The 27,605-nt window shown below is 41.0% G+C and overlaps 1 protein-coding gene across 1 annotated transcript in view; it reads left to right on the forward strand.

Annotated features, from left to right (window-relative positions):
* LOC140741776 (doublesex- and mab-3-related transcription factor 1-like) overlaps positions 1-27,605 on the forward strand; it is a 175,094-nt gene that overhangs the window by 110,638 nt on the left and 36,851 nt on the right. The window contains exon 6 of the mRNA XM_073072153.1: positions 2,545-2,719. Within this exon, the coding sequence (XP_072928254.1) occupies positions 2,545-2,719 (175 nt within the window). The remainder of the gene's footprint in view (positions 1-2,544; positions 2,720-27,605) is intronic.

A 27,605-nucleotide genomic window follows, 5' to 3' on the forward strand; every position in this document is an offset into this window, starting at 1 on the left:
TTTGTGTTTCATCAGCAGTTGTTGATTTTGTCTACTTGTACTCCATTTATGTCGGCTGCCTTGAGGCCAAGAAACTTCGAGGCTTAGTTTGTAGATGAGTGGTAGAATTTGAGAAGCATGGGGTGTTGAGAGAATGTGGAATGAGTACAGGAAGATTGATGTTAGTGTGTGCCTGAAAGTTGAAGAACCTGTTTCCATGCTGGGTGACTCCTTGTTTCTAATTCCCTATTTTGGTTCCCTGTCATGCAAGTCCTTGGTTTTCAGCAGCCCTCCAGTACACCAGCGGTTCATTAAGTGTGCAATTAGTTACTTAGTTCTTATCAATTATATAGGAGATGCACTCACTCTCACATGCACACATTCTGACGTTACGATTGGGATTACTGACAGGTTATCTTCCATACACTCAGGAGGCAAGTTGTTCTATTGTTTACATGAAGAGAGCTGGTTTTACACAAACAGGGTCTGGTCGCTTAATTCTCCACAGGGGCTACTGTATGGCATAGTAATCCTATTGTGTCAAATGATGTAAAAATAGAAACGGCTATTCAGCCCGACCAGTTCCACCTGGCATTTATGTTCCCCTTGAGCCTTATCATTACTCATCCAAGTCTTTCAGCACAACCTTCTTCTCCCTCCTTCATATACTAGGCCAGCCTTTTGTCAAGTGCATCTGCACAATTCGTTTCAGCTGCTCCTTGTGGGGAATTCCATTTTCTCATCACTGTGTGTACAGAGTTTTCTTGAGTTGTCTATATTGAATTTAATGGTGACTTGCTCATATTGGTGGTTGATAATTGTGTCTTTTCCAAGAACTGGAGATATTCCTGTTGCACTCGATCTAAACTTTATTGTCTAACAAAATCCACTATCCTGGCCATGCTCTCTTCTCGTGACTACCATTGGACAGGAGGTGCAGAAGCCTTGGGTCCTGTACCATCAGATTCAGGAACAGTTACTACTCTAAATCGTCAGGCTCCTGAACCAGCATGGATAACTTCATTCACTACTCCAAATGGATTCTACGGCCCACAAATTCACTTTCTTCAAAGCTTATGTTTTCAGTATTATTTTTTTATTTGCACCTTTTTTCTTTTGCAAGTTGGTTGTTTGCCAGTCATTGTGTCTGTATAGTTTTTCATGAAATTCTATATATTTTTTTTGTTTAAATACTTGCTAAGAAAAAAAATCTCAAAGTAGTATGTGGTAACATATACTGTATGTAATCTGATAATAAATTTACTTGGAAATTTTATTTTTAAGACTTCTATTAAGTTACCCTTCAGTGCCTTTCCCCCTTGGAGCAGGAACCCAGTCTTTTAATATTTCCTGATACTTGTCTATTTGCGTACTTTGCATCATCCTTATAACTCTGCAGCTCCGTTGCCTCAAAATTCTTACGGCATTCAGAACTGTACTTTAAATGCAGTTTGATCAAGAGCCAGTACACGTTCCCTACATTTCCTACTTTTCAGTTCACCCCCTCTAGAAATAAGTTATGTTGCTTGGTTTGCATTTTTTTTTGTGTGGCCTAACTAACCTGTTGTACAACTGTATTTTGCATTCCACAATCTTTTGTTCCTCTTTATCACATAGGTTTCCAGGGAAGTAAGAGGTGATCTCCCTATTCTACATGCTAAAATATACCACTTTGTATTTATCTGTGGAACCTCGTCAAATTGGTTGCTATTTTCTTCCTTATTGACTTATCCTGCCCATCTTGTCAACTCCCCCTCCCCGACCTTCAAAATTTAGTATTGCCTCTAAATTTAGGATATTGATCCCAAAGTCTGGATTGTTAGTGTAAATTATATAGTATTGATCCATGTGGAGCACCAGTTGAACGTACTCTCCAAATGCAAATAGGTAATTTTTACTCCCACTTCCTGCTTTCTGATTGCCAAAAAGCAATCCAGCCCACTAATCCACTCAACTCTGCAATCTTTTATCTTCTGTCTGCTATGGAGTCATTTACAAAATCTGTTTAAAAGCTAGATAAATTATTAAAGCATGGCTCTTGTCTGTCTGTTAGCTGTTCTTAAAGTTCAGCCTCAGGTAAAATCATCACTTTTGAAATCTTGTTACCTATTCATTATTTAACTCTACACGTTCCTCAATGTCTCTTTTACTAGGTATCTTTTTTATCCCTACCATTGACGTTATACTTTGAGGAACCTGCCTGATTATTTTAACTACCTTCAGTAGTCAGATGTCATACTAACAGTGCCTTAAGATACTGAACCACAGGGGGAGCTCTGCAATCATTTTCTTCCTGTAGGTCTTGTCGGCAATGTACCGACTAGGAGCTAGCTATATTTTTATTCACTAATTATAGTGTATACAGTAGCTAGGTGCAAGTGTAAAACAGAATTTTTCCATTTTCAGATGTTACAAAGGAATATAATTTACTCATTGTGCAGTTTCTAGTCCTTTGTTATTGCAGATTTGCTAATTCTTCTGTGATATTCTCAGTGTACTGGAATTTTAGAGATGTTGTTCTGTGCAAAGGATTGATAGGTGGAATGTATGTTCTTCTCATTCCAGCAAATGAAAACCCCAGAGAGCCGGTTTTCAGGCCACAATGTGACACCTCAGTACAGGATGCATTCCTACTACTCTGCTGCCTCTTACCTGGGACAGGGGCTCAGCACGGCCGCGTGTGTTCCTCAGCTGTTCACTCTCGAAGATGGCTCCTCCTTCTCAGATGTAAAATCCAATGGTAGGTCAGATCTTATTTTTGTCAGTTCATTCATTTTTGAATTATTCAATGTGTTACTGAGGAATTGTTTCACTGGGGCAGCTCAGCATTCATTCATAGCAATGCTGAGTATGGATTCAGAGCAGAAAACCTTCAATCATCAAGGTGAAGAGGATTGTGTGTTTCTTAATATACAACACAGGCCAGGGATATGAAGAACCTTCCTCTCTTCTGTCCAAGAACATGCATTAACAGTGGTCTCAAAAGCATCCTACATACATCACTAATTTGACTTCTTTTTCCATTTCCCACATTCTCTTGTATAATTTTGTAACTACCCTTCCATTGTAGCTTTAATCACTATGCATGTACATTTTATCTAGCAAGCCTCTCCGATACTTACGAGGCACAAATCAGAAGAGTGACTCAATGCTGTACACTTAACTAGGTGCATGCAGATCCAGAAACACCATCTAGGCTAAAGCAGGCTGTTTGATTGTTAACCTTTCCACCAGCCTGCGCATTCTTTGACTCCACCACTGGCATACAGTTTTCACAATATGTACCACTTACAAAATACTTTGCAGTTCCTTGCCAACACTACTAAAACATCATCTCTGAAACCGGCAAACTTTACTAAAGGAGAAGAGTTTTATCCACCTGTGAACACCGCATCTTGCATGTTTTCCTCCAAGTTCAACATCATTCTGATTTGCATATACAGTATATGGCCATTCCATCAATGTTCCTGTATCTAAATCTAGAATTCCCTTCCCAACAGCATTGTAGGAGTACCTTCACCCAAAACGAATGAGAAAGATGGCTTCAGCTATGAGCCAGTTAGAGCTACGCATAAATGCTGTTCTTGATATCCGTAGCCTGATCTAATAAAAAATTAGATATTTTAGTGTAAAAAAAATTAGAGAACAAAATGTCTTGACATATCACAAATAATGATGTATTTTACTTGTTAGAGAAACAATTTATACTCAGTTAAATTACTGGGTAAATTGTGGGAACAGAGCAGTTAACCAAATAAGAAAGGCCATAGTTAATCAAATTAGCTTTATCGTAAGGAAACTGTGCTTTAGTTTGATGACATAAAGGCAAATTAAATGCTTCAACTGATTTGAATGGAAATGCAGGAACGGTCAAACAACATTGAAAGTGTAGTGTGATGAACAAATCGATCTGACCCTTCAGAACTGAATGTTCACCATCTGTTGTGATGTGGACAACTTCAAGTACAGACGTTTGTAGTTTTACAGTGCTTGACACGTAGTGGAACATTTCTTCCGAAAGACACTCTGGAGAGTCAGCTAATAGGAAACATTAAGGTACTTGTAATTTCAAGGCAGGCGTTAAATTGTTAAAACAAGTAGTTAATGACTCTGTTAAAATTAGGAAGAGAGAAGGTTTGTACAAAAATATTATAGTGTCAACAAACATAATACAATTCAGACCCAACACCACAAAAGAAACCTATTAGGAATTCTTTCAAAAAAAAAAGTTGCTTCCCTTTTTTCTAGTTTGATTTCTTTTCCTTTCTCTCATTCAGGAGGTTGCCACCATGTGGTCAATTCATTCGTGTGCTTGCACTGTTCCTGTTAGTTACAATATTCTTTTAAGGAATTTCAAAATGCTGGTTTTGTCGAACTGTGGCAGTGCTATTATCAGAAAAAAATGGTCTTTCTACTGGGATACCATTGTCATTGCATAACTTTGCAGCCTGAGGCTAGTGAGACAAGGAGATGGTATAAGGGAATTGAAGAAAAATCGAGGTGGATAATCCATGGCAGGGACTGCATTAGAGGGCTACCTTTTAATCAGAATGGTGATCGAGATTTTAAAGGCAGAGATTCACAGCCATTTACAAAAAAGACCTTTGACCAGCGACCAGTTGGCATTAGCAAGAGCAAATTGAAGGGAGTGGCAAGCACAGCGGCCGTCGTCTGAGTGAACAGAGAGAGGTCATCTTGAGACGTTAGCTCTTCGAGGCTTCAGAGAAAGCAAAAGGAAAGCTCTAGGTTAAGTTTTTTTTTGCTTTCCTTCTTCATACATGCTCAACAGATACCAGCAGGATGGGGGAAGACAGGGAGACCTCCAGTGTCCCTGATGACTACCACTGTGAGAAGTGCATTCAGCTGCAGCTTTTATCAATCCGTGTTAAGGAGCTGGAGCTGGAACTGGATGAACTCTGGATCATTTGGGAGACTGAAGGGGTTGCACCCAAGGTGCTGGACACAGGAAACTGGCTGATAGTTAGGAAGGGAAAGGGATTAAGGAGTGAGTGCAGAGTAATCTAGTGGCCATCCTCCTCAACAACAGGTATATCACTTTGGATACTATTGGGGGAAAATCACTGTCTTCACAGGCACTGAGTCTTCATCTGTGACTCAGAAAGGAAGGTGGGGGTGGGGGGGGGGGGGGAAGAAGAGGCACGTTATGCTGATAGGGGATTTGTTAATTAGGAGAACGGACAGGAGGTTCTGTTGCCGAGACTGAAATTCCCTGATGGTATGTTGCATCCCAGGTGCCAGGGTCTGGAATATCTTGGATTGAGTCTTCAGCATTCTTACGTAGGAGGGCGAATAGCCAGAAGTTGTGGTCCATGTAGGTACCAATAATGTGGGTGTGATGACTGACGAGGGTCTGCATAGAGAGTTCAGGGAGGTGGGTGTCAAGTTAAAGGGCAGGACTTCCAGGGTTGTGATTTCAGGATTTCTACCTGTGTTGCTTGCTAGAGAGGACAGAAGCAAAAAGGTTATACAGTTTAATATGTGGCTAAGAACTTGGTGTAGGAGGGAGGGCAGAAGATTTTTGGATCATTGGGCACCTCCAGGGAAGGTGGGACCTGTACTGCAGAGACAGTTTGCACCGGAACTGGTGGGGGTCTGTTATCCTCTTGATGCTGCATGGTGGGGTTTAAAATAGAGTTGCAGGAGGATGGGAACCAGAGTGTCAGAACAGTTAGTGGAGAGGTTGTGGAGGTAGATGTTGGTAAGACCTCAGACAAAGTTAGGAATCAAAAGGCTGAGCATGGTGCGACTAGTGTCCTCAGCTGCGTATATTTCAATGCAAGAAGTATCATAGGAAAGGTGGATGATAGTGCTAAAGATGATGTAGCAGGTTTACAAGCAGGGGCAACGTGTAGTGAGGACAGGCTGTTGATCAGGCAGAATTACAGTCAACAGGATGAGTTGCAACGTAAAAGGTGGACAAAATTGTAAAGGGTGAATACAGGACAGAATGTGTTATGTTCGCACACAGTTTATAGAATAAGGTAGATGAACTTGTTGCACAGTTGCAGATTGGCAAGTATGATGTTGTAGGCATCACTGAATCGTGGCTGAAAGCACATTATAGCTGGGAACTTAACGTCCAAGGATACAACATTGTATCGAAAGGATACCCTCAAACTGTAATAAGGATGTGGTCTACGAATTACAAGTGAGATAGAAAATGCATACCAAGAGGGCAATATTGCAGTAGTCGTGGGGGTGTCAATATGTAAGTAGATTGGGAAAACATGTTGGTGCTGGATTCCAGGAGGGGGGAATTTCTAGACCGCCTACTAGATGGCTTTGTAGAGCAGGTGTGGTTGAGCCCATTAGGATATCAGCTATTCTAGATTGGGTGTTGTGCGATGAAGCAAAATTCCATAGAAACCTTGAGGTAAAAGAACCCTTCGGGGCAAGAGATCATATGATCAAATTCGCCCTGGATTTTGAGAAGAAATTAAAGTCAGATGTATCAGTATTACCGTGGAGTAAAGGGAATTACAGAGGCATGAGAGAGAAGTCGGCCAGAATTGTTTGGAAAAGAATACTGGCAGGGATGACAGCAGAGCAACAGTGGCTGGAATTTCTGGAAAGTTTCTTCAGATACATGAAGTGTAAAAGAGAGGTGAGATTGGATATCGAACCACTGGAAAACGATACTGGAGAGGTAGCAATGGTGACAAGGAAATGGTGGATGAACTGTTTTAAGTATTTTGCATCAATCTTCACCATGGAAGACACTAGCAGTATGGTGGAAGTTCCAGGTGTTCCACATGAAGTGTGTGAAGTTACCATTATTTGAGGTTTTTGGGAAACTGAAAGGTCTGAAGGTAGATAAGTCACGTGGACCAGATAGTGTACACTCCAGGGTACTGAAAGAAATAGTTGAAGAGGTTGTGGAGGCATTAGTAATGATCTTTCAACATTCACTAGATTCCTGAATGGTTCTGGAAGACTGGAAAATTACAAATGTAACGCCAGTCCTCAAGAAGAAAGGAAACTATAGGCCAGTTAGTCTAACTTCAATGGTTGGGAAGATGTTGGAATATATTATCAAGGATAAAATATCAGGGTACTTGGGGGCACATAATAAAATAGGCCATAGTCAGCATGGTTTCCTCAAGGGAAAATCTCGCCTGACTATTCCGTTGGCATTATTTGAAGAAACAACGAGCAGGATAGACAAAGGAGAATTGGTTGATATTGCATACTTGGAATTTCAGAAGGCCTTTGACAAGGTGTCACACATGAGGCTGCATAACAAGCTATGAGCCCATGGTATCACCAGAAAGATTCCAACGTGAATAAAGCTTTGGCTGATTGGCAGGAGGCAAAGAGTGGGAATAAAGGGAGCCTTTTCTCGTTGGCTGCTGGTGACTGGTGGGGTGTTCTGCAGGGATCTTTTTGGGACTAATTCTTTGAATGTGTTATGAAACCAGTAACTGGTTTCACTTACCAGCAAAGATAGATATGTCAGTTGAAGTCCAATGGTACTATTTTCAAAAGTTTTATTAATAAAGGGGCACAAAATTTAAGGTTAATACAAACATTCAGATAACATGCGTCAATACTCAATCTAAAACGCAGGTACATTAATAATCACTCAGAAATAAGCTCTTTCGTTGTCTAGGGTATAATACTGAGTCCAATTGGAAATATAAAGAGTCACTCTGAAGTCTGCAGGCTTTTCCCTTTTGGTTTCACGTGTTGGAGAGAGAGAGAGATAAACGGAAAAACTTGCCCAAAACATCCGTGGAATCAGGGGAGCGATCTTCCCCGTTGTTAGTTAAAAGCGATCTTCCGTTGGTTCCAGCCACAAACCCCGCATTCGGAATTTAACGCACGTGGCTTACTTCAAAATGGCTTCCCGTTCCCACGGGAAGCGGTATCGTGCTTCTTGGTGTCTCCTTGGTGCGTCTGAGGGTCGTCCTCTTTCAGACCCTTCTTTATACTGCCTCACGGGATCTCAGGTGTCAATCAGGTTGCAGGTGATGCAATCTCTCTCTCAACCAGCCCACTTTGCCCGAGGGCTTTACAATGTCCCTGCGAGTTGGCACGTCTGCAGTTCCCAGGTGTCTCCTGAGAACAATGCCACAGTCGCCAGCTTTTGTCCCAGTGGAATGCGGTATCCAGCACGTTGCTGTCTTTCCATTTCCTGTGTCCATTCAGCCTGTCTCTCTCTCTCTCTTGCTCTCTCTCTCTCTCGGGTCATTGACCCCCCTTTCACTAGGGCTCTTGCAATTCTCACAAAGGAGGGGGCTGGTATCATAACACCTCCCCTCTTAAAGGTTTTTTACCAGCGGTTAAAAACACAGAGTGGTACAGAGTCTTACAGAAATTTTGAATCTAACACAATACAGAAGCTTTTCTTTTCACTACAGAGTAATACAGTTATACATTCAAGTCAGCATCTAAACAGGTAACAAGTACAGTGCCCCTTTCCTTTAATACCTTAACCTCACGTGCCATGCTAACGCCTGGCAGCATCAGACTTCAGCTCAATAACCAGCTTATTTATTTGCTTTCTTCAGCAACATAACTAAGGAGGTGTGATCTTAGCTTAGGTGCATCTACAAAAGTTTATGCGAATACTAATCGTTTCGGTCGGTTTACTTCGCCGGCAGGTCTCCAAAGGTCTGTCTTTATTATTCACAGGCTTTGGCGCAACCCGTAAAACCTGCTTTGCTGTTTAAAAAAAAAATGGCATCCCCATTAACCGTCACCTCTTTTCTGGCGAGTCCCCCCGTTGGGACTTTGAGTAATTTGGCGTGGTGAACTCCCGCCCGCCTCGTTCATCGGGGCTATTTTTTCAACACCATGCCCCAAACTGTCAAGACCCTTCAGGCTATTTGTTTTTAATTCCAACTCCTCTTTCAGGTAGCATTTCGAATGCAACCTCTTCACACCCCACCCTGGCGTAACAATAGAGTGGGGGGCCCCGCTATTTCCCGACTCACTCTGTGAGCGATCTGCCAGGTTTAAAATTTCTTCCTTCGACTTGGGAACTACAGACTTTCCGTTTCCTTCAATAACAATCCTCATTCCCCCCTTAAATTCGGCATTAACCTTGGCCCCACTCTCGAATACAAACACCGTGGAACTCACACTTCCCACGGTTACCAAGGTTAACCCTTTTCCTACTGAACCAACCCTATCTGATCCACAAAGACGGCCGCCCCGTTCCCCTGAATCAAACACCTCAGACTTCCCCTGAGCTCTGTTACCAGGTTCAGCACCACGTGCGCCCCCATCTTGGACACACTCAAACGGGACATTGGCCCCTTCCAGGCTTTCAATACCCGTACCTTTTTCAAATTCTAACGTCTCCCGATCCTTCCAGTTACTCTCTAGGCAGCCCCCCGTTGGGGAAGGCGCAACCCTGCGAGCTGAAACAACCTCCTCGGCCATTTCAGCTGACTTCTCCACAGCAAGGATACCCTTCCTCTCTAAGACTGCCCTCATTTCACTCTCGGGACCATCGAGAACACCTTTAGAACTCTGAACTTCTTCAAACAATTCTGCCAAACCAGACAGATTAACCATGTCCAACTCTGGACATTTTAACAACTTTATCCGTTTCTCAACTTTAGCTCCTACCTCTAGGACCTTTCTCTTCACTAAGGGCAGGGCTATTTCCTCTCCCTTACCCCCTTTTACTTTACTGCTTTCTGTTTTACCACCCTCGGAACCCTCATGGTACAGGGTCGGTAAAAACATCTTGGCCAGATCACCGCTGGCTTCATTTAAACTGTCCTCTTTCTCAGCCGCTTTTTCCGACAGGCTGCGAGTGACCGCGCATGCGCGATAGCTTTGGGACTCTAGGGGCGGGGCCACCGCACTCGCCCGTCTGCGGGTCGGCATCATAGCTGCCACCGTTTCAAAAAACAAGAAATAACTATCAACATCCGTCTCTTCGAACGGAGGTACTACTCTCAGCTCCCGACTAACATTAAACCGCTCTCTCCTTAGCTCCTCCCTCTCTCTTTCTCTCCCCGCTGCCGCTCTCTCGGCTGCTGCTAACTCTCTGATCCGAATTTCATGCTGTCTTTGCCTCTCAGCTTGATCCTGCTCGTTTTCCACCTCTAACCCCTTCGCCAAATTTAACAAGTCTGCTTTGGTGCTCCTAAATTCACACACGTCCATCTTTGCTGGTTTTTCTGTCTGGCTACCTGCGTACCAGATCCAAATTATTTTGTTTTGACTTACAATCCCGATTGACTGACCTCCCCCTTTTTGGTGTCAAATCCCGAGACGAGAACCCCACTTGTTATGAAACCAGTAACTGGTTTCACTTACCAGCAAAGATAGATATGTCAGTTGAAGTCCAATGGTACTATTTTCAAAAGTTTTATTAATAAAGGGGCACAAAATTTAAGGTTAATACAAACATTCAGATAACATGCGTCAATACTCAATCTAAAACGCAGGTACATTAATAATCACTCAGAAATAAGCTCTTTCGTTGTCTAGGGTATAATACTGAGTCCAATTGGAAATATAAAGAGTCACTCTGAAGTCTGCAGGCTTTTCCCTTTTGGTTTCACGTGTTGGAGAGAGAGAGAGATAAACGGAAAAACTTGCCCAAAACATCCGTGGAATCAGGGGAGCGATCTTCCCCGTTGTTAGTTAAAAGCGATCTTCCGTTGGTTCCAGCCACAAACCCCGCATTCGGAATTTAACGCACGTGGCTTACTTCAAAATGGCTTCCCGTTCCCACGGGAAGCGGTATCGTGCTTCTTGGTGTCTCCTTGGTGCGTCTGAGGGTCGTCCTCTTTCAGACCCTTCTTTATACTGCCTCACGGGATCTCAGGTGTCAATCAGGTTGCAGGTGATGCAATCTCTCTCTCAACCAGCCCACTTTGCCCGAGGGCTTTACAATGTCCCTGCGAGTTGGCACGTCTGCAGTTCCCAGGTGTCTCCTGAGAACAATGCCACAGTCGCCAGCTTTTGTCCCAGTGGAATGCGGTATCCAGCACGTTGCTGTCTTTCCATTTCCTGTGTCCATTCAGCCTGTCTCTCTCTCTCTCTTGCTCTCTCTCTCTCTCGGGTCATTGACCCCCCTTTCACTAGGGCTCTTGCAATTCTCACAAAGGAGGGGGCTGGTATCATAACAGAATGTTATATGTCAATGATTTGGATGATGGCCTCACTTGGAATATTGTGAGCAGTTTTGAGCCGCTTATCTTAGGAAGCATGTGCTGAAACCGGAGTGGGTTCATAGGAGGATCATGAAAGTGATTCCAGGATTGAATATCTTGTCGTATGAAGAGCGTTTGATGGTTCTGGGCCTGTATTCACTAGAATTCAGAAGAATGAGGGGTGACCTCATTGAAACCTATTGAATGGTGAAAGGCCTTGATAGACAGGATGTGGAGAGGATGTTTCCTATGGTGGGAGAGTCTAAGACCATAGGACACAGTCTCAGAATAGAGGGATGTCTATTTAGAATGGAGATGAGGAGGAATTTCTTAAGCTGGAGAGTGGTGAATCTGTGGAATTCTTTGCCACAGGTAGCTGTGGAGGCCAAGTCTTTATGTATACTTAAGGCAGAGGTTATAGATTCTTGATCGGTCAGGGCATGAAAGAATATGGGGAGAAGGCAGGAGATTGGGGCTGAGAGGAAAGTTGGATCAGCTATGATGAAATAGCAGAGCAAATTTGATGTTCCAAATAGACTAATTCAGCTCCTATATCTTAGGGTCTAAAAGTGATTGGATTTTAACTTTTATTCGAGTAACCTTTGCAGACGTTTTCCTTCCTGTAAGGTACATTTTAAAGCGTTGATTCTAATACAGATCACTTATTACATGCCTGTAAAAGTGGTTGTATTAGAATCACTGCTTTAACATTTTAAAGTGGGCTTATATCCCACTCACAATTTCAGTCACTTGATGTGATTTTACTAAATTATAACAATGTAGAGTTTGAAGATTTATGCTTTTGTATGCCCCTCTTCCTCTGTCCTCTTCCTTGTTTATAACTGCCTTCATTTTCTCATTTCACTTCTCCCTTTATCACTCTTTATTCAGTTTCTTATGTACTGCAACCAATTAAGCGGGCCACCCCAGTGTTGCCATTTAGTTCTCTGGTGACGTGCCCTGTCTGTCATTCATCATTTGTAAACACCCCCCCCCCCCCCATCACATCATCATTGTGTCACGGCATCCATCGTGCCCAAGGTCTGCAATTCCTGCACACTACCCACACTCGGACCTCCCAAAGAGATAATCACAGACGTCAGCAAATCATGTTCGTACAGGCCAGTATGTGCGATACTGGCACGACAGTAAAAAATTTACACAGCTGTACACCAGGCCATGCCATCTTCTCACTACTACCATCAGGGAAGAGGTACGTGAGATAAAGACCCACACTCGATGTCTTCGGAGCAGCGTCTTCCCATCTGCCATTAGATTTCTGAATGGGTCCGTGAACCTATGAACTCTGCCTCACCATTCCTCTTTTTGCACTACATTTTCATATTGTAACTTATATTAATCTTTTATGTCTTGCACTGTACTGCTGCCTAAAAACAAATTTTATAACCTATCAATCATATGTCATTCTGATTCTGAAGACATTTGAGTTACTTTCATTCTGCAGAGAATAGACAGACAGACATACCTTATTGATCCCGAGGGAAATTGGGTTTCGTTACAGTTGCACCAACCAAGAATAGAGTAGAAATATTGCAAAATAAAACCAGAAGTAATTAAATGATAATAAGTAAATTATGACCAAGTGGAAATAAGTCCAGCCTATTGGCTGAGAGTGTCTGACACTCCGAGGGAGAGATGTGTACTGACCTGTGTTTCGCCAGCTGATGGGGAAGAATGTATTTGTTCTTTGGGAAAGTCTAACTCAGCCGACACTGTTAGCGTGATCTCATTCTCTTTTATTTGTGTCCAACCAAGTGTTGTGGGAGTACACCTTTATGTACTTAGGGGTTCCCAACCTGGGGCCCACAGACCCTTTGCTTAATGGTATTGGCCCATGGCATAAAAAATGTCGGGAACCCCAGACCTAGAATGTGAATAGGTGTCTTTCCTCGTGGGAGTCTGTGCCGAGTCCCCATGATAGCGTAGATCTTCAGTCACCTTGGGCCTTCTTGCTACTGGAACAAAACCTTGCTCTTTAAAGATTATCTAATACCTATTTTACAAGGGCTATCTCATGGTAGAGGAAATCGTGTATAGAGAGCTGCTACTCAAAATGGATTCAAGATGTGAAATGTCAGGGTCATCGTGAACACCAGCTAGGAAAGACCTGAACACTGTTGCTATTGTAGACCTGGAAGTCAGATGTTCTGATATTAACATAACTGTCCTTAGTAAGGTGGGGGAAAAAACAACTTAATGGACAACATAGTGATTACATCTTTTTCTGGATGAACATTGGAAAAAGAAATATCTTCATTGGATTGGTTTTGCAATCAGGATTAAACTGGTCTCGTGTCTTAGCTGCTGTAGGATAAACACCTCGTAACCCTGTTGCTTATTCTGAAACGGAACTGGCATGCTATAGTCATCAATGCGTAACATCCCAACCTCTGTGGTTTCCAATAAGACCAAGGAGGAATTCTCGGCCCAAGTTCAAACAAGAGACAAACTGATCCTTATTGGTGATTCCTTTGACAGAGTTGGAGAGCAGTGTCGATTCTGTTCACCAGTGGAAATGATGTTCACATGCAAGAAATCTAAGACAAATACAGGGTGCACGACTTTTCTTGACCTCATAGGAAGTTTTCAGCTCCCTCAACTGAGAGAATTAAGGAGAATCATTCTCAACTATAGCTGTTCTCAGAGATTAGTTGTCATTCTGTTTTATTTCTGAGCCACGATGCTAAACGATGAGCCCACCACAAACCAAGTTCCAGTGCAGTCTGGCTTCAGGCAAGGCAGCCTCATCACACCAACCCTCTCCTTAGTCTTTCGTGCTGTATGTCTGCACCACACTCTGACAAGCTGTGTTGGAGCAGATTTAATCTAGAGGCTATACAGGAAGTGACTGAACCTTTGATATTCCCTCCCCAGAACCAAGATGAGCCTATAGCAGTGTTTCTGCATGTGCAGATTGGAAAGCTCTGTTCCAGATCATTGTTCCCTCCTTTGCTGAAGTATTGGAAAGGATGGACCTCATACTGGAGATCCAGAAGTCAAATATCGTCTACCAATCTCTGTTTTATATCCCTGTTCTGACAGACAAGGTCCATGGGGAGGCTGGAAAACAATGAATCACCTTGTGTATCTTGGAAATCACCTCTTAAAGGAGGTTGACATTCAGGATGAAGTTCACCACGACCTCCAGTCTGCCAGTACAACCTTCTCCAAACGGAGGAGAAGTAAATTTGATACCCCAGATAACAACCTTGACCTCCAAGTGCAGGGTTTACCAGGCAAAAGTGATCCTTGCCCCCCCCCCCCCCCCACCATCAGCTCAGGGATCATATCAATCTACAGTAGGCACCTCAAAACAGTGGTGAATAACCACCAACACTATCTCCACAAAATCCTCCAAATCCATTGCAGGCCAACGTCCCCTGCATCAAGATCTTCAGGACAGTTAGCTCCAAATGGAAGACCACGTCATCGACACGCCCAAAACCTGGAACAAGCAAACAAGTACCCTACCGCAAGTTTCATCTCGTCAACTGATTACCAGGAGTATTAGGAAGGCACTGAAAACCTTGAATCTCTATAACGGGAGCATACAGAGGCATGTACAAGATCAGAAGGAGAACACAATACCCCAGACTACTCACACATCCACTGCCTCCCCTCCTCCATCCTTCAAGCAGCGTCTGCCTCAGCGTGACACGAGTTTGGATGGTATATAGGACTCTTCAGCCATCTCAAAGCTCATAGAATTGGATGGAAGCAAGTCATCCTCCATTCTGAGGGACTGCCTCAGGACAAGTATGTCTGTAGCCTGCAGAGAAGGAATAGTTTACCGCATCTTTTGAGACAATGATTACTGTTCTAATAGAGCTCCACACCAAAAATATCAGTCTGTAAGTATACTACAATCAGTTTGTTCCAGTTCATTTTAGTATAGTGATTCTGCTCAGAAAAGAAGTCCCATGTTGAATATGTTTAAAGCTCTTGGGTGCTGCAGCCCTGTGAGAGGTTGAAATGATGGAAAGGAAGGAATTGTTCCTTTGCTTTCCACAGGCAACGCGGCAAGTTTTGAGTATTGTGTTTGAAGATGTGTGTGACGCAGGTCTGCTTTGTTTTCACATGCAGAATTTATTTTCTGTTTTTGAACACTTAATGTGTAAGTGGTGTGTTCTACTCTGTTAACTGAGCTACAATTGACGAAGTAGATAGGAAAGGCTGTCCAGTGAAACTCAAGTAATCTGACATGCTTGGGACTTTGGTGCTGGACTGTTGAATTTTTTGTATTATTGAATGTTGCTCCAAAACAATTTTAATTCACTATTTTTAGACCTTACATTGTAGCATAATATATTTTCCAATTAACTTGAGCTTAAAGCAAGAGCAGTAAACAAAGCCCAGGTGAATTTAGAAGGAATGCAGGAAACAGACTCTGGTATGTTATAGGGAGCATCAAAATCAGTACCTAGTGAGCCAAATTTTGAAATATTGTGACTTCCAAATAATCAGTCAGAGGACTATAGTTTTGCTATAGAATTAAGTCTTGTAAACCAGAAATCCCAGGCTTAATTATATTGTGAGTTTGTAGATCCTATCTTCAGGTTAGATACAGTGATTCCACAATCAGTAGCTCAGGGAATGTGCATAGGGATGGATGAAAGGGGCCTGATTTCCACTCGTCTTTGCTGTCCACTAACCTCTGCTGGAAGGTGCATTGTGTAAACAAATCTCTGTGTACATTCAAGGTTTGGATTTGGTTTGCTGTGTTATTCATAAGCAAATATCCTAATAGCACCCACTGCCTCAGTTCATATATGAAGAATAAACCCTCAGACATGCTTCAGAGAAATGCCATTATCTCTAAAAATTTTACTCTTAATTAACAGCTGGTATTTCAGTTAAGGAAAGAAAAACAAAAGAAGAATATCCAGTAAATTGACAAGAATGGAAATTCTTTTTATACTTTCTTCATATTCCCTTTTGACATGAAAACGAGGCCTTCATTTTTTTAAAGGAGGAAAATTATATTAACATCACTAGTGTCTTTACATGCGGTTTTCCCTGTTAAACTATTACATCTGAAATTGCACAGCTGCTGAAAACTGTTGCGGTTCCTAGCATTGCTAAGGTTCAGTAAACTTTAAGTGGTTGGTTTTGGCAGAGCTGTTCTTGGCATCAGATTTCAACCCCGCAGATTTTACATCAATTATATCACTATCAACAGGAGATAAAATGTCACAGGATATAAGATCAGTTGGTACTCAAATCAAAGGAGTGAAAACAGCTAACATTAATCACCAAAGTTAAATGCAGTGTTTGATTTGTGTGACAAGGGAAGACCTGAGGCTGCTGTTTAGTTTCTCTTTAACATTGTTTTTTGATTTGATTTGATTCGTTGAATTGAGGATATACAAAAATGCAAGAAGAGCTTTACTGTTAGAACTGAGAGACTCCTGTCTTGTGTCTGCACTGGGAAGCAGCAGCAGAAAAGCCGTTTCACTTCTGGTACCTTGTTTTGAGCAAAATTACTTGTTGTTTGCTTCAGATTGAGATTTACCAGGAAATGCTAGTGCTATGGGAAGTGAAAATACTGGGGCTCTCTGCATTATGGGAAGACCTAATTTACGGAAATCTGACTCTATGCAAATTCTCCTACAGATTTTTTTAAAGAATCCTTCAAGATAGTAAAATGGTCCATGCTATTCGTGAACGACTGGATGCAGTACAAACAGAAGAGAATCTGTAGATGTTGGAAGTCAAAGTAATACACATAAAGTGCTGGAGGAACTCAGCAGGCCAGGCAGCATCTGTGGAAAAGAGTGAACAGTCGATGTTTCAGGCAGAAACCATCAGGTGAAGGGTTTCAACCCAACACACATGACTGTTTACTCTCGTCCATAGGTGCTATCTGGCTTGCTGACTTCCTCCGGCATCTTGTGTGTATAACTGGGTGCAGTGTATTGCTAGTTTAATTATGGGTAGAGTTAAAGTGAATATTCAGTGAAGGAATTAACTAAAGTGTTTGTAGAGTGTTAGGATATGGGTAGCTATAGAAAGCTGATGTTCTTAGGAACAGAGCTCTTACATTACCTGGGGACAGCCTATAAGTACATTGGTAATGATTTCCTCGGGGAGAGGCAGGGCCCAATAGTATCAGAAGCCTAATAACATTGAGGTAATTTGGTGAGAAAGTTCACAGAAAGAAAGTGAAATATGAATATATTCAACACACTAATTGCATTTGTGATAGCTGTGGCAGCAGTTCCTGGGAATCCCCAAGATAGACCCAGCTCATATAAAGAGTGGGAAAGGGAGGGGAGTATATTTTATCAAGTCTAAGCAATTCAGTCTTTCTTACAAAGGGCTGGGAAACACTGCATTTGAGAATAGTCACCTAAATTATGGCTAAGGTGCATTGCTATAGAACAGGGGTTTCCCATTTTTTAATGCCATGGACCAATACCATTAAGCAAGGTTGAGAACTGCTGCAGAAGGAAATGTGATTGGCTTTTGCAATGCCTTACACTGAACGATACAATTCCACAGCACTACATTTCTTTACTAAATTTTTTTTTAATTAGCCAAGAACGGAGCCGTTCTTGTATGATGACAATATCCAGAAGCATTGACCTCCCAGAAATGCCAGCCAGTGCAAGCTGGCAAGTGTGTCGAGAGACAGGAACCTCTGAGTCCTGAAGATAAAGTTTCTTGGTCGTGCTCAGTTAACACTGTTGATAGAAATACAATGTTCCAGTACTTCAGTAAAGGAATGAAAACATAATGCCGGCAGTTCTATATGAGCAGTACAAATACTTGTTTAGTTTACTTACCAGATTCGTCAAAGGAATACGAGTGTGAGGACTTCTCAGCCTGAAACAGTTTCATCAACAGAGGTAATGTCAGGGACTGCATTAAAATCAAAGCTGCTTGTTTCTGTTTTATTTGGTCAATATTTGTGTTCCTTTCTCCATTTGTTAATAAATTCGGCCTATAGTTTATATCTCAAATGTGTTCAAAATACGCAAGGACTTCTGCATATTGTATGGGAAGCTTGGCAAACCATACATTTAGCTTCATCTAACACATCAGCTGAATCCCTAAGGAAAAGGAGGGTTGTTGTGAACTCCCTTCAAACTGATGGAGCAGCAGTAAATACAGAAAATGCTAGAAATAGTCAGAAGGTCAGGTATCACCTGAAGTAGGAAGTACCTGCAGAATTAACGTTTCTTGATAATGATCTTTCAAAATTAGTCTGAATTTGCTTTTATGGATAGCAGCAGCAGAAGTCAGTTAGCATGACAATTCGGTTTGCTCTTAGAGCTCACCCTTTTCTTCTTCAGCTAAGTAGTAATTGAAAATAGCCTGTGTAAAATTAATCTGTGTAGCATTCATAGCCTTGCCACGAATAAATACTTTAGAACTAAACGATAAATGGCTTGCGTACAAATTGTTTAATTAATTACATTCTAATTATAATGTGAGTGACAATTATCTTTCAATTTCAATAAGATGAGCTGCTGGAAGGAACATTGCATCATTATAGCATAAATTGGAAGATTAAAGGGCTGGAAACTAAGACCCAATAGCTCTATTACTGTGCTAAATGTTACAGCTGAGTGCCTTTATAAATTAGATTGTGAGCTAGTTTACTGACATCTGCTTGTTTTTGGCCTTATGTTTGTTTGCCAACTACAAGCTTTTCCAAGTTTAATACTTGTGCAGTCAGCTAATAATCTAAACAGAAGTTTTGTGTGTTTGTAAATGAGTGGTTGTAATGAATGGTTGTATAAAATTTAACATAATTGATACTGTGATGCAGTCAGTCAACTGGCAAAATATAATTGATGCAGTATCTACAGATTTTGATTTAGGTAGCTAGGGTACAAATCTTGTGTTAAATTATTTCTTGAAATCAGAATACTTGGCATCTGTTTTCACAAGAGCATTTTCATTGAAAAACACCAAAATTTTTTGTTGCAATTGCATCTTATCCCAAATCAGAATTAAGGACAGTTCGCTACATGTCATTGTAGAACTTTTAAAAGTATTTAGTCTTGACAGAAGTGCTGTTGCTTATGTGAGTGCTTAATTATCTTTTCAAGGTGTTTTAGGTTACTGAACTACTTCACTTCTGTGATAGCGTGAGAATATAGGGAAAGTAAAACTATTCTTCCAGGACTCTGCCCAGATTTCCTTGCACGCTTTTGCTTAAACCTTGGTAGAAATTTGTATTAAATTGTATGTGGGAAGGAAGGGAAAATTGTTTATACTATCATCACCCAGGGATTGGATTTCCATAGCATGCCTAGAGTTTAGTGTTAAAACAGGAAACAATATCATTTTTAAATTTAGGAAAATTAAATATTTAAAAAACGTTCCTAGGTTGAAATATTAAAAGGAAAGAACTTTGGTGAACTTGGCCACAAATATAAAGTTTGCATGGTATATTATTTATCATCGTAATATTTCAGTAAGGCAAGGGTTCTGGTGCTGCCTAGCTGCAGTAGTAGATAAAACGGTAATGGAAATATTTCAAAATAATTAGACCTGAGCCACTGATAACAACCAAAGTATTAATAATCAAGATTCAATTATTTTTAAATGGGACCATTAGTTTATTGTTTCTTTGTTCTGTATGTAATAAATGAATGAAGTCCTTGCTGGCCTTGTTTAAATAAAGAATGATACAGGGGTAGAAAAATACCATCACAGTGATTTATGTAGACTGGAATAGCAACTTACAAGGAAAAATTGAGTGACTGGGTAAAATTGCTCTGGATACCATTCATTGTGGAGAATGAAAGGGCATTCATATTTGCTTTAAGAAAGACAACTCAGTATCTTCACAATTGAGAGTGATAGAGCAATGAAGGATTTGGAATGTCTGTATTATGCAATTGAAGAAAATCTAATATATAAGGAACCAACCAAGAGGCCATTGGAAAATCACTCTCTCACTCAAGAGTGTAATACAGAGCCAAACTATATGAGTCTTGGACATATCTCATTTCGAGGTATTGCATTCAGTATCTAAGACTTCATGGTATACAGTAGGATTGAAGATGTTTTCCTAATTCCTATTGGTTTAACTAAACCAAATAAATTGTTCCATTTTCCTCTTTGGTGTACTCTATATAATGTAGAGCCCTGTGTTCCCAATAAATCCCATTTAAAAAACACAAAATGCTGGCAGAACTCAGCAGGCCAGACAGCATCTATGGGAGGAGGTAGTGACGACATTTCGGGCCGAAACCCTTCATCAGGAGGGTATTTGTATTTTGAAACTCCTGATGAAGGGTTTCGGCCCGAAACGTCATCACTACCTCCTCCCATAGATGCTGTCTGGCCTGCTGGGTTCTGCCAGCATTTTGTGTTTTTTATTTATTTCCAGCATCTGCAGATTCACTCGTGTTGCCTTTGAAATCCCATTTTACATCTTTTTTCAGCTGGGATATAGGCAAATCAGTAGAGAAATGTGTCTTTGGTCCAATTGTAAGAACTCTCTCCTCTGCGTCTCCAGTTTAAGTTGACTTTTAATTTCAGCTGCTAGCCACAGACAAATTTGCCACTCTCAATTCATCCCTCTTTGGACTTGTTGTGAAACTAAAATGCTTTTGTATTTTGATTGTGCCTTTGTGAAACACTTTGACTATTTTTCAAAGACACTGTGTAATGGCTAGTTACACATAGTTTGAAATGTCTGCTGTAGCTATGTATGGCAGTCTACACAGCTGAGTGGTGGACAAACAACAGGCTCCACATGTTCCCCACTAGCCTATTGAAAACAGTGAAGACTTCATTTATCAAAGTTGCAGAGGCTGAAGTGAAAACATCAATACATTTAACCTGTCAAACTCGGACATCTTGATATATTGAACTATCTGAATATCAGAGCTTTGATAGGGGGAATTGTGGTACATTATTGAATTCACATTACTGATGGATAACCAGAGTATATATGTTGTTATAAAGAAATTGTGTCATGTTTAACAGAATAAACTAGTTTTACAGTTAAAAACATGAGCACAACTCTGCAAGTACATGATTAGAAATTATAGTAAAGTACAGTAGTATGCATTAGGACATTAAAAGTATTTGAGCATTCATATAATTCACAGTAATAGCACAGAGCTCAGTCTGCCCTACAGATCCATGTAATTGTTCATGCTCTGTGTGAGCCCCTGCCCATTTCTTTATCTATGCTCTGCAACATGTCCTTTTATTTTTCTCTCATATCTAACATTCCCTTAAATGTATTTGTGCTGGTCACCTCCTTTAACAAGTTCTCTATTCTAGTCACAGTCTGGATGAACAGAATTCCTGAATTCCCTATTGTATTTATTAAAGACTTTAATCTGTGTGTTTTCTTCTGATCAGCACTGTATTTTCTTTGTATTTCCACTATCAGGCCATTTCATTTTCTTACAAACCTTCTACCAGGTCAGTATTCCGTCTCTTCCTTCAAGAGGACTAGCCACAGTTTACCGATCTATCCTTAGCAGATGAAATCTCTCATCTCTAGGAAATATTTCTCACACCTTCTCTAGAAATCTCCAGAAATCTTCTGCGATAAAGATACTAGAACAGTTTACAGCTTTCCATGTGGTCCAACTAAAATTCTCTAATTTTGTATAACCTGGTTTATATTTTTTATTTCTCTGGAAATAAATCTTGTATAGCTTTATTAAAAATGTAGTACTTTATCAAGAGTATTTTTAGAAATCTAGCTGTGTCTGCTTACAGTCGCAGGATAAGACAGCACTGTGATATGCCCTTCAGCCTAACTTGTCTGTGCCGACAAAACTGTCCACCTGAGCTAGTCCCATTTGCCTGCAATTGGCCCATATTCCTCTCAACCTTTTTTTCCCATGTGGTTAACCAAATGTCTTTTAAATGTTGTCATTGTATCTGCCTCAACTAGTTTCTCTTGCAGCTCATCCATAACCGTCTGCATGAAGGTCCTTATAAAATCTTACCCCTCTCATCATAAACCCATGTCTTCTAACTTTGGTTCCCTTTCCTCTGAATTCACCCTATCTATGCCTCTGATCATTTTATACATCTTCATAAGGTCTCCTACATTCCATGGAATAAAATAAGCCTGCCCAACTTCTCCCTGTAACCCATGTCCTCGAGTCCTAGCAACATTTTCATAAATCTGCTTGCATTTGGTTCCTCAGATAATTCCATCTCAGTCTAGCACAACCTCTGTTTTTAGTACCTGTACAGTAGTTGAACATTTTCCTTCTCAGCAGATTTGTAAGGGTGGTTCTTCGACATAGTCTGTAAAATGCCACTTGGCAGGTTTGTAAAAGACTGGGATTCAAAAGAAACATCAGCTTGGTTCAGTAGATAGTAGCCATTGGAGTTTCAGTGGCTGGAGGACTGTGTCAGTGTGTTCATGGGGCTCTTTTTGATGTACACTCGGTGACCACTTCTATTAGATACAGGGGTGGAAGATGGTGTGGTCTTCTGCCTCAAGGTTTGACGTGTTGTGTGTTTAGAGATTCTCTTCTGCACACCACTGTTGTAATGCATGGTTATCTGAGTCACAGTCACCTTCCTGTCACCTTAAGGCAGTCTGACCATTCTCCTCTGACCTTTCTCATTAACAAGGTGTTTTCGTCACTTAACTACTGCTCGTTGGATGCTATTGGTTTTAGCACCATTCTTGGTGAACCTTTGACTATTGTACATGAAAATTCTAAGAAATCAGCAGTTTCTGAGATACTCAATCAATCCACAATCAAAGCCACTGAGGTCACATTTCTTCCCCGATCTGATGTTTGGTCTGAACAGCTAAACCTCTTGACCATGTCTGTATGCTCCTATGCATTGAGATGCTGCACTTGATTGGCTGATTAGATATTTTCAGTAACGAGCAGGTGTACCTAATAAAATGGCCACTGAGTGTATGTTCATGATGGACTATGTTGATGCTACAATTATGGTGTTTACAAATCGTACCAGAACTAGCAAACTGCTGGATGGTGTGGAAGCAAGTTCCAGTATTAAGTTGAGGTTGAGTGAACTTGGCCTTTTTTCCTTGGAGCGACGGAGGATGAGAGGTGACCTGATAGAGGTGTATAAGATGATGAGAGGCGTTGATCATGTGGATAGCCAGAGGCTTTTACCCAGGCTGAAGTGGCTAACATGAGGGTGTGTAGTTTTAAGGTGCTTGGAAATAGGTAACACAGAGAGTGGTGGGTGCATGGAAGGTACTGCCGATGGCGGTGGTGGAAGCGGATACAATAGGCTCTTGTAAGAGCCTCTTAGATAGGTACATAGAAAAATAGAGGGCTATGTGCTAGGGAAATTCTAGGCAGTCTCTAGAGTAGGTTACATGGTCGGCACAACATTGTGGGCCGAAGGGCCTGTAACGTGCTGTAAATTTCTATGTTCTATTAAGAAGATATTAATTGACTAGCTAGATTGGGAATAAATGTAACACATTGAATATTATAAGCTGGTGCATTCCAACAAAACAAGAAGGTGAAGGAATATAGGATAAACGATGTGAATTTGAGGGCGGAAGAACAGAGGAATTTTGGAACAGGTATTCACATAGTGATTAAGAAGGCTGTAATGATGCTTTTACTGACCGAGGCTTAGAAAAATAGGGAGATCATGATTGGTTAAATTTAACACTCATTAGGCCACAGTTAAAGGATTGTATGTGGTTTTGGTTGTCACTTTAGACTGCGGAATTGGAATTTGGAATGGTTTATTGTCACGAATACTGAGATACAGTGAAAAGCTTGCATGGTCAAATCATTACACAGTGATGTGGAAGAACTAGAGATGTTCAGTGGAAATTAATGTGGATCTAGGGAATTATAAGTGTGAGGAGAGACTGACTAGTCTGGTTATTTGGAATAAAGGAGACAGGAGAGGTTTGATTAATACATACAAATAACATTATGCTTCATCAGGGTGACCAGAAATGGCCTAATTCCAACAGAATTATCAATTTCCTTAGCAGAGATCGTTAATTAAGGGACACATCTCAGATAACTGCAGAAGGATTGGAAGATATTAGGGGGGAAAATCACCGAGAAAGTAGTTAGGCCTGGAATTCACCACCTGATAGTTGGCAGAGGCAGAAATCCTTCATGTTTAAAAGCTATCTGGATGAGCACCTGATAAATTGTAATCCATAAGATCATGGAGACAAAGATGGAAAGTGGGAGTAACATGGACAGAATAGCCTTCCTGTACTGCAGATTTCTATGATTTCAATACATCTTTGGTCAGTTTATTTTCTTCCCACAGTAGATAGTAAGCTATGTGATGTGAAGGTTTTGGAAATGTTCTTTTAAAAAAGAATTAATAACATTAGGGGTTAACCGGTCTTTTCCAAAAGAATTTCCGTCAAATGTACTAAATGCTTTAGCTCTCTCTGGTCTCCTCTGAATGGAAACAATCTGGACTGAGCTTTTAATGTTTTTAAATTTAAACAGTGTATCAGTTAACTCCTTTCTAACTTAAATTCCTATCCTTCAATTTCTTTATCTGATGTCATGTAACCACATTAGTCTTCCAGGTAAACTTCAAGCCAAACTGTATATACTAACATTTACATTTTGTTAGTACTTGACACGCTTGCTTCCCCATCTCCCCCGTTGTTGCATTTTGTTTTTTGAATCTGTCAGACTTTTTCAATATTCCATGCTATTTTAATTTTCTAGTTCTTCTTTAAGCCTTCCTTTATTGGGTTGCCTTCTTAACTGGGGGTTTGCTGATCTATTTTTGCTGCCTGTTACTTGATCGTCTGTGTAGTCACGTCTGCCTGTTTCTTTAATTTTATACCATTCTGCGCAGTGTACTGCACTTGCAAGCTAATGGTGTGAAACAACTACTCTGTCAACATAGTTCCACTTCATTTTGTCACCTGGTAGAGTGACTTGTTTCTGACTTCTCATCTGAAGTGTGGTATTCACGTCAGTGAGCCCCGGTTTTCTTTGCATTCGTGAATGTACACAGATCTTTCTGGCTTAGTATTTATTAAGGGACTGGTAAAATCTTCATATGCCTTTGTTTCCACATCTCTCTACCATCAGTGGCACTGGTTACAATGCTGTAGTAAACAGTGCGACATCACGCCCACACATCAAGTTCCATAATTATAATTACTGAGAATTCCTCTAGTATGCAAAAATGTATGTATCTGCTTCAAAATGCAACCTACTTAGAATATTTGACTCTTAGTATGGTCTTTTAGGGTGTGTCTGTGATACAAACGTTAAGAAATCAGTCAAAAAATCATTTTGATAAATGTGTGATATCTCGAAACTAAATTAGTTGGCTTTCAGGTCTGCAAGTAAACTAAAGCAATGAAACAGTGAGAATTCCAGCTATTGTTAAACACTTATACTTTCCGTACTTTGTAAATGTGTCCATGGCTCCATTTACTCAGCTTGCTGTTGAGTTGAATAACCTTCAGGGTTGAAGCTCTGTCCTTCTGTTGGTGGTGTCTTTGAAAATTGCATCCAGAATTAGTGAGCGGGAACAGTTAAGATTTACAAACAATGATGGAGCTTGTCATGCTTCTTTCGTAGTTTATCATCTGGGCCCAGTGGCAGGGCGGTGAAGTGTTCTTCATAAAACCAGCCCAGTGTGAAATATGCCTCGCTGGAGTGTATACTGCTCTAAAACTCCTTGGCAGTCTTTACTGTAAATCCGCATTGCCACCTGACATTACAGTATATCATTAAGGAACGCAGGCAGGAATCTGTGCATGAGTGCAGTTGACATAGCACTGAACTGCTTGGAGCTGCGTTCGGGTGAAGTCAGTGTCACCCATTCTCTGTTACGTGGGACATGTGTTCAGTTTAACTATGGAATAACTCAAAATTAGCACAACTTAAATGCATTTTTAAAATAAACTACATGATTACATTTCAGTCATTTATTTTCTTTGAATGTAACTGTTCATTAAGCAAATTCTTTATTGCAGCTTTATTCAATACTGAAATTTGATCAAGTTGACAATATGTTAAATTTAAGATCTAATATTTTAAAAATTCTGCATACTATCCTTCCTGACTCTGATCTGATCAATTGACCCTGTGTCCTTTCTATTGCCGAGCTGGCCACCTTAATATCTCCTGATTTGCTGCTGTCTCACATTATTTGCTAATTCATACCTCATCCATGTCATAGAGCAGTACAGCACAGAAATTGGCCCTTCAGCCCATCTAGTCCATGCTGAACTATTATTCTGCCTAGTCCTATTGACCTGCACCTGGGCTATAGCCGTCCATTCCACTCCCGTCTTTTTAAGAGAAAACAGCTATTTGTCTGTTGCAGTGCTTTCTTGTAGGATGGTCTCCTGATTTATATTCATCTTAAACTTCAACTCATCTAAAACCTTCTTGTTCGTGTTCGAATTTGCAAAACCATGCATCTAGCACTTTGTGTTTACCTAAGTTAGTTGCTGCTCTGGCAAAGCCTTAAATTTGTAACTGATATATTAAAAAAATTAACCCCAGTGTCCTGCCCTTTCTATGTCCATGTTATTGTTTCCAACTCCACTGATCTTTTTTGTCCTCTTCTTGTTCTATGTATATTCCAGTTGCCTTTGCTTCATTGTTCCAAATATATAGGCCTCCCAACAGTGGCTGGGAGGTGGACCACAAGTTACAACAGGAAATAGAAAAGGCAAGTCAGAAGGGCAAAGTTATGGTAGTCATAGGAGACTTTAGCATGCAGGTCGATTGGGAAGATCAGGCTGGTAATGGATCTGCAGAGAGTAAGTTAGTTGAATGCCTAAGCGATAGCTTTTTAGAGCAGTTTGTCATTGAGCCTACTAGGGGATCAGCTATACTGGATTGGGTGTTATGTAATGAACCAGAGGTGATTAGGGAGCTTAAGGTAAAAGAACCCTTAGGAACCAGTCAATGAAAGCAAGCATGCAGGTACAGCAGGCAGTGAAGAAAGCTAATGGCATGCTGGCCTTTATAACAAGAGGAATTGAGTATAGGAGTAAAGAGGTCCTTCTGCAGCTGTACAGGGCCCTGGTGAGACCCCACCTGGAGTATTGTGTGCAGTTTTGGTCTCCAAATTTGAGGAAGGACATTCTTGCTATTGGGGGAGTGCAGCGTAGGTTCACAAGGTTAATACCCAGAATGGCAGGACTGTCATATGTTGAAAAATTGGAGTGACTGGGCTTGTATACACTGGAATTTAGAAGGATGAGAGGGGATCTGATTGAAACATATAAGATTATTAAGGGATTGGACACGCTGGAGGCAGGAAGCATATTCTCACTGATGGGTGAGTCCCAAACTAGAGGCCACAGTTTAAGAATAAGGGGGAGGCCATTTAGAACACAGATGCAGTGGATATGTGGAATGCTCTGCCCCAGAAGGCAGTGGAGGCCAAGTCTCTGGGTGCTTTTAAGAGAGAGTTAGATAGAGCTCTTATAGATAGCGGGGTTAAGGGATATGGGGAGAGGGCAGGAACGGGGTACTGATTGTGTATGATCAGCCATGATCACAGTGAATGGCGGTG

This window comes from Hemitrygon akajei, chromosome 2 (assembly GCF_048418815.1).
Source record: "Hemitrygon akajei chromosome 2, sHemAka1.3, whole genome shotgun sequence".
Lineage (NCBI taxonomy): Eukaryota > Metazoa > Chordata > Chondrichthyes > Myliobatiformes > Dasyatidae > Hemitrygon > Hemitrygon akajei.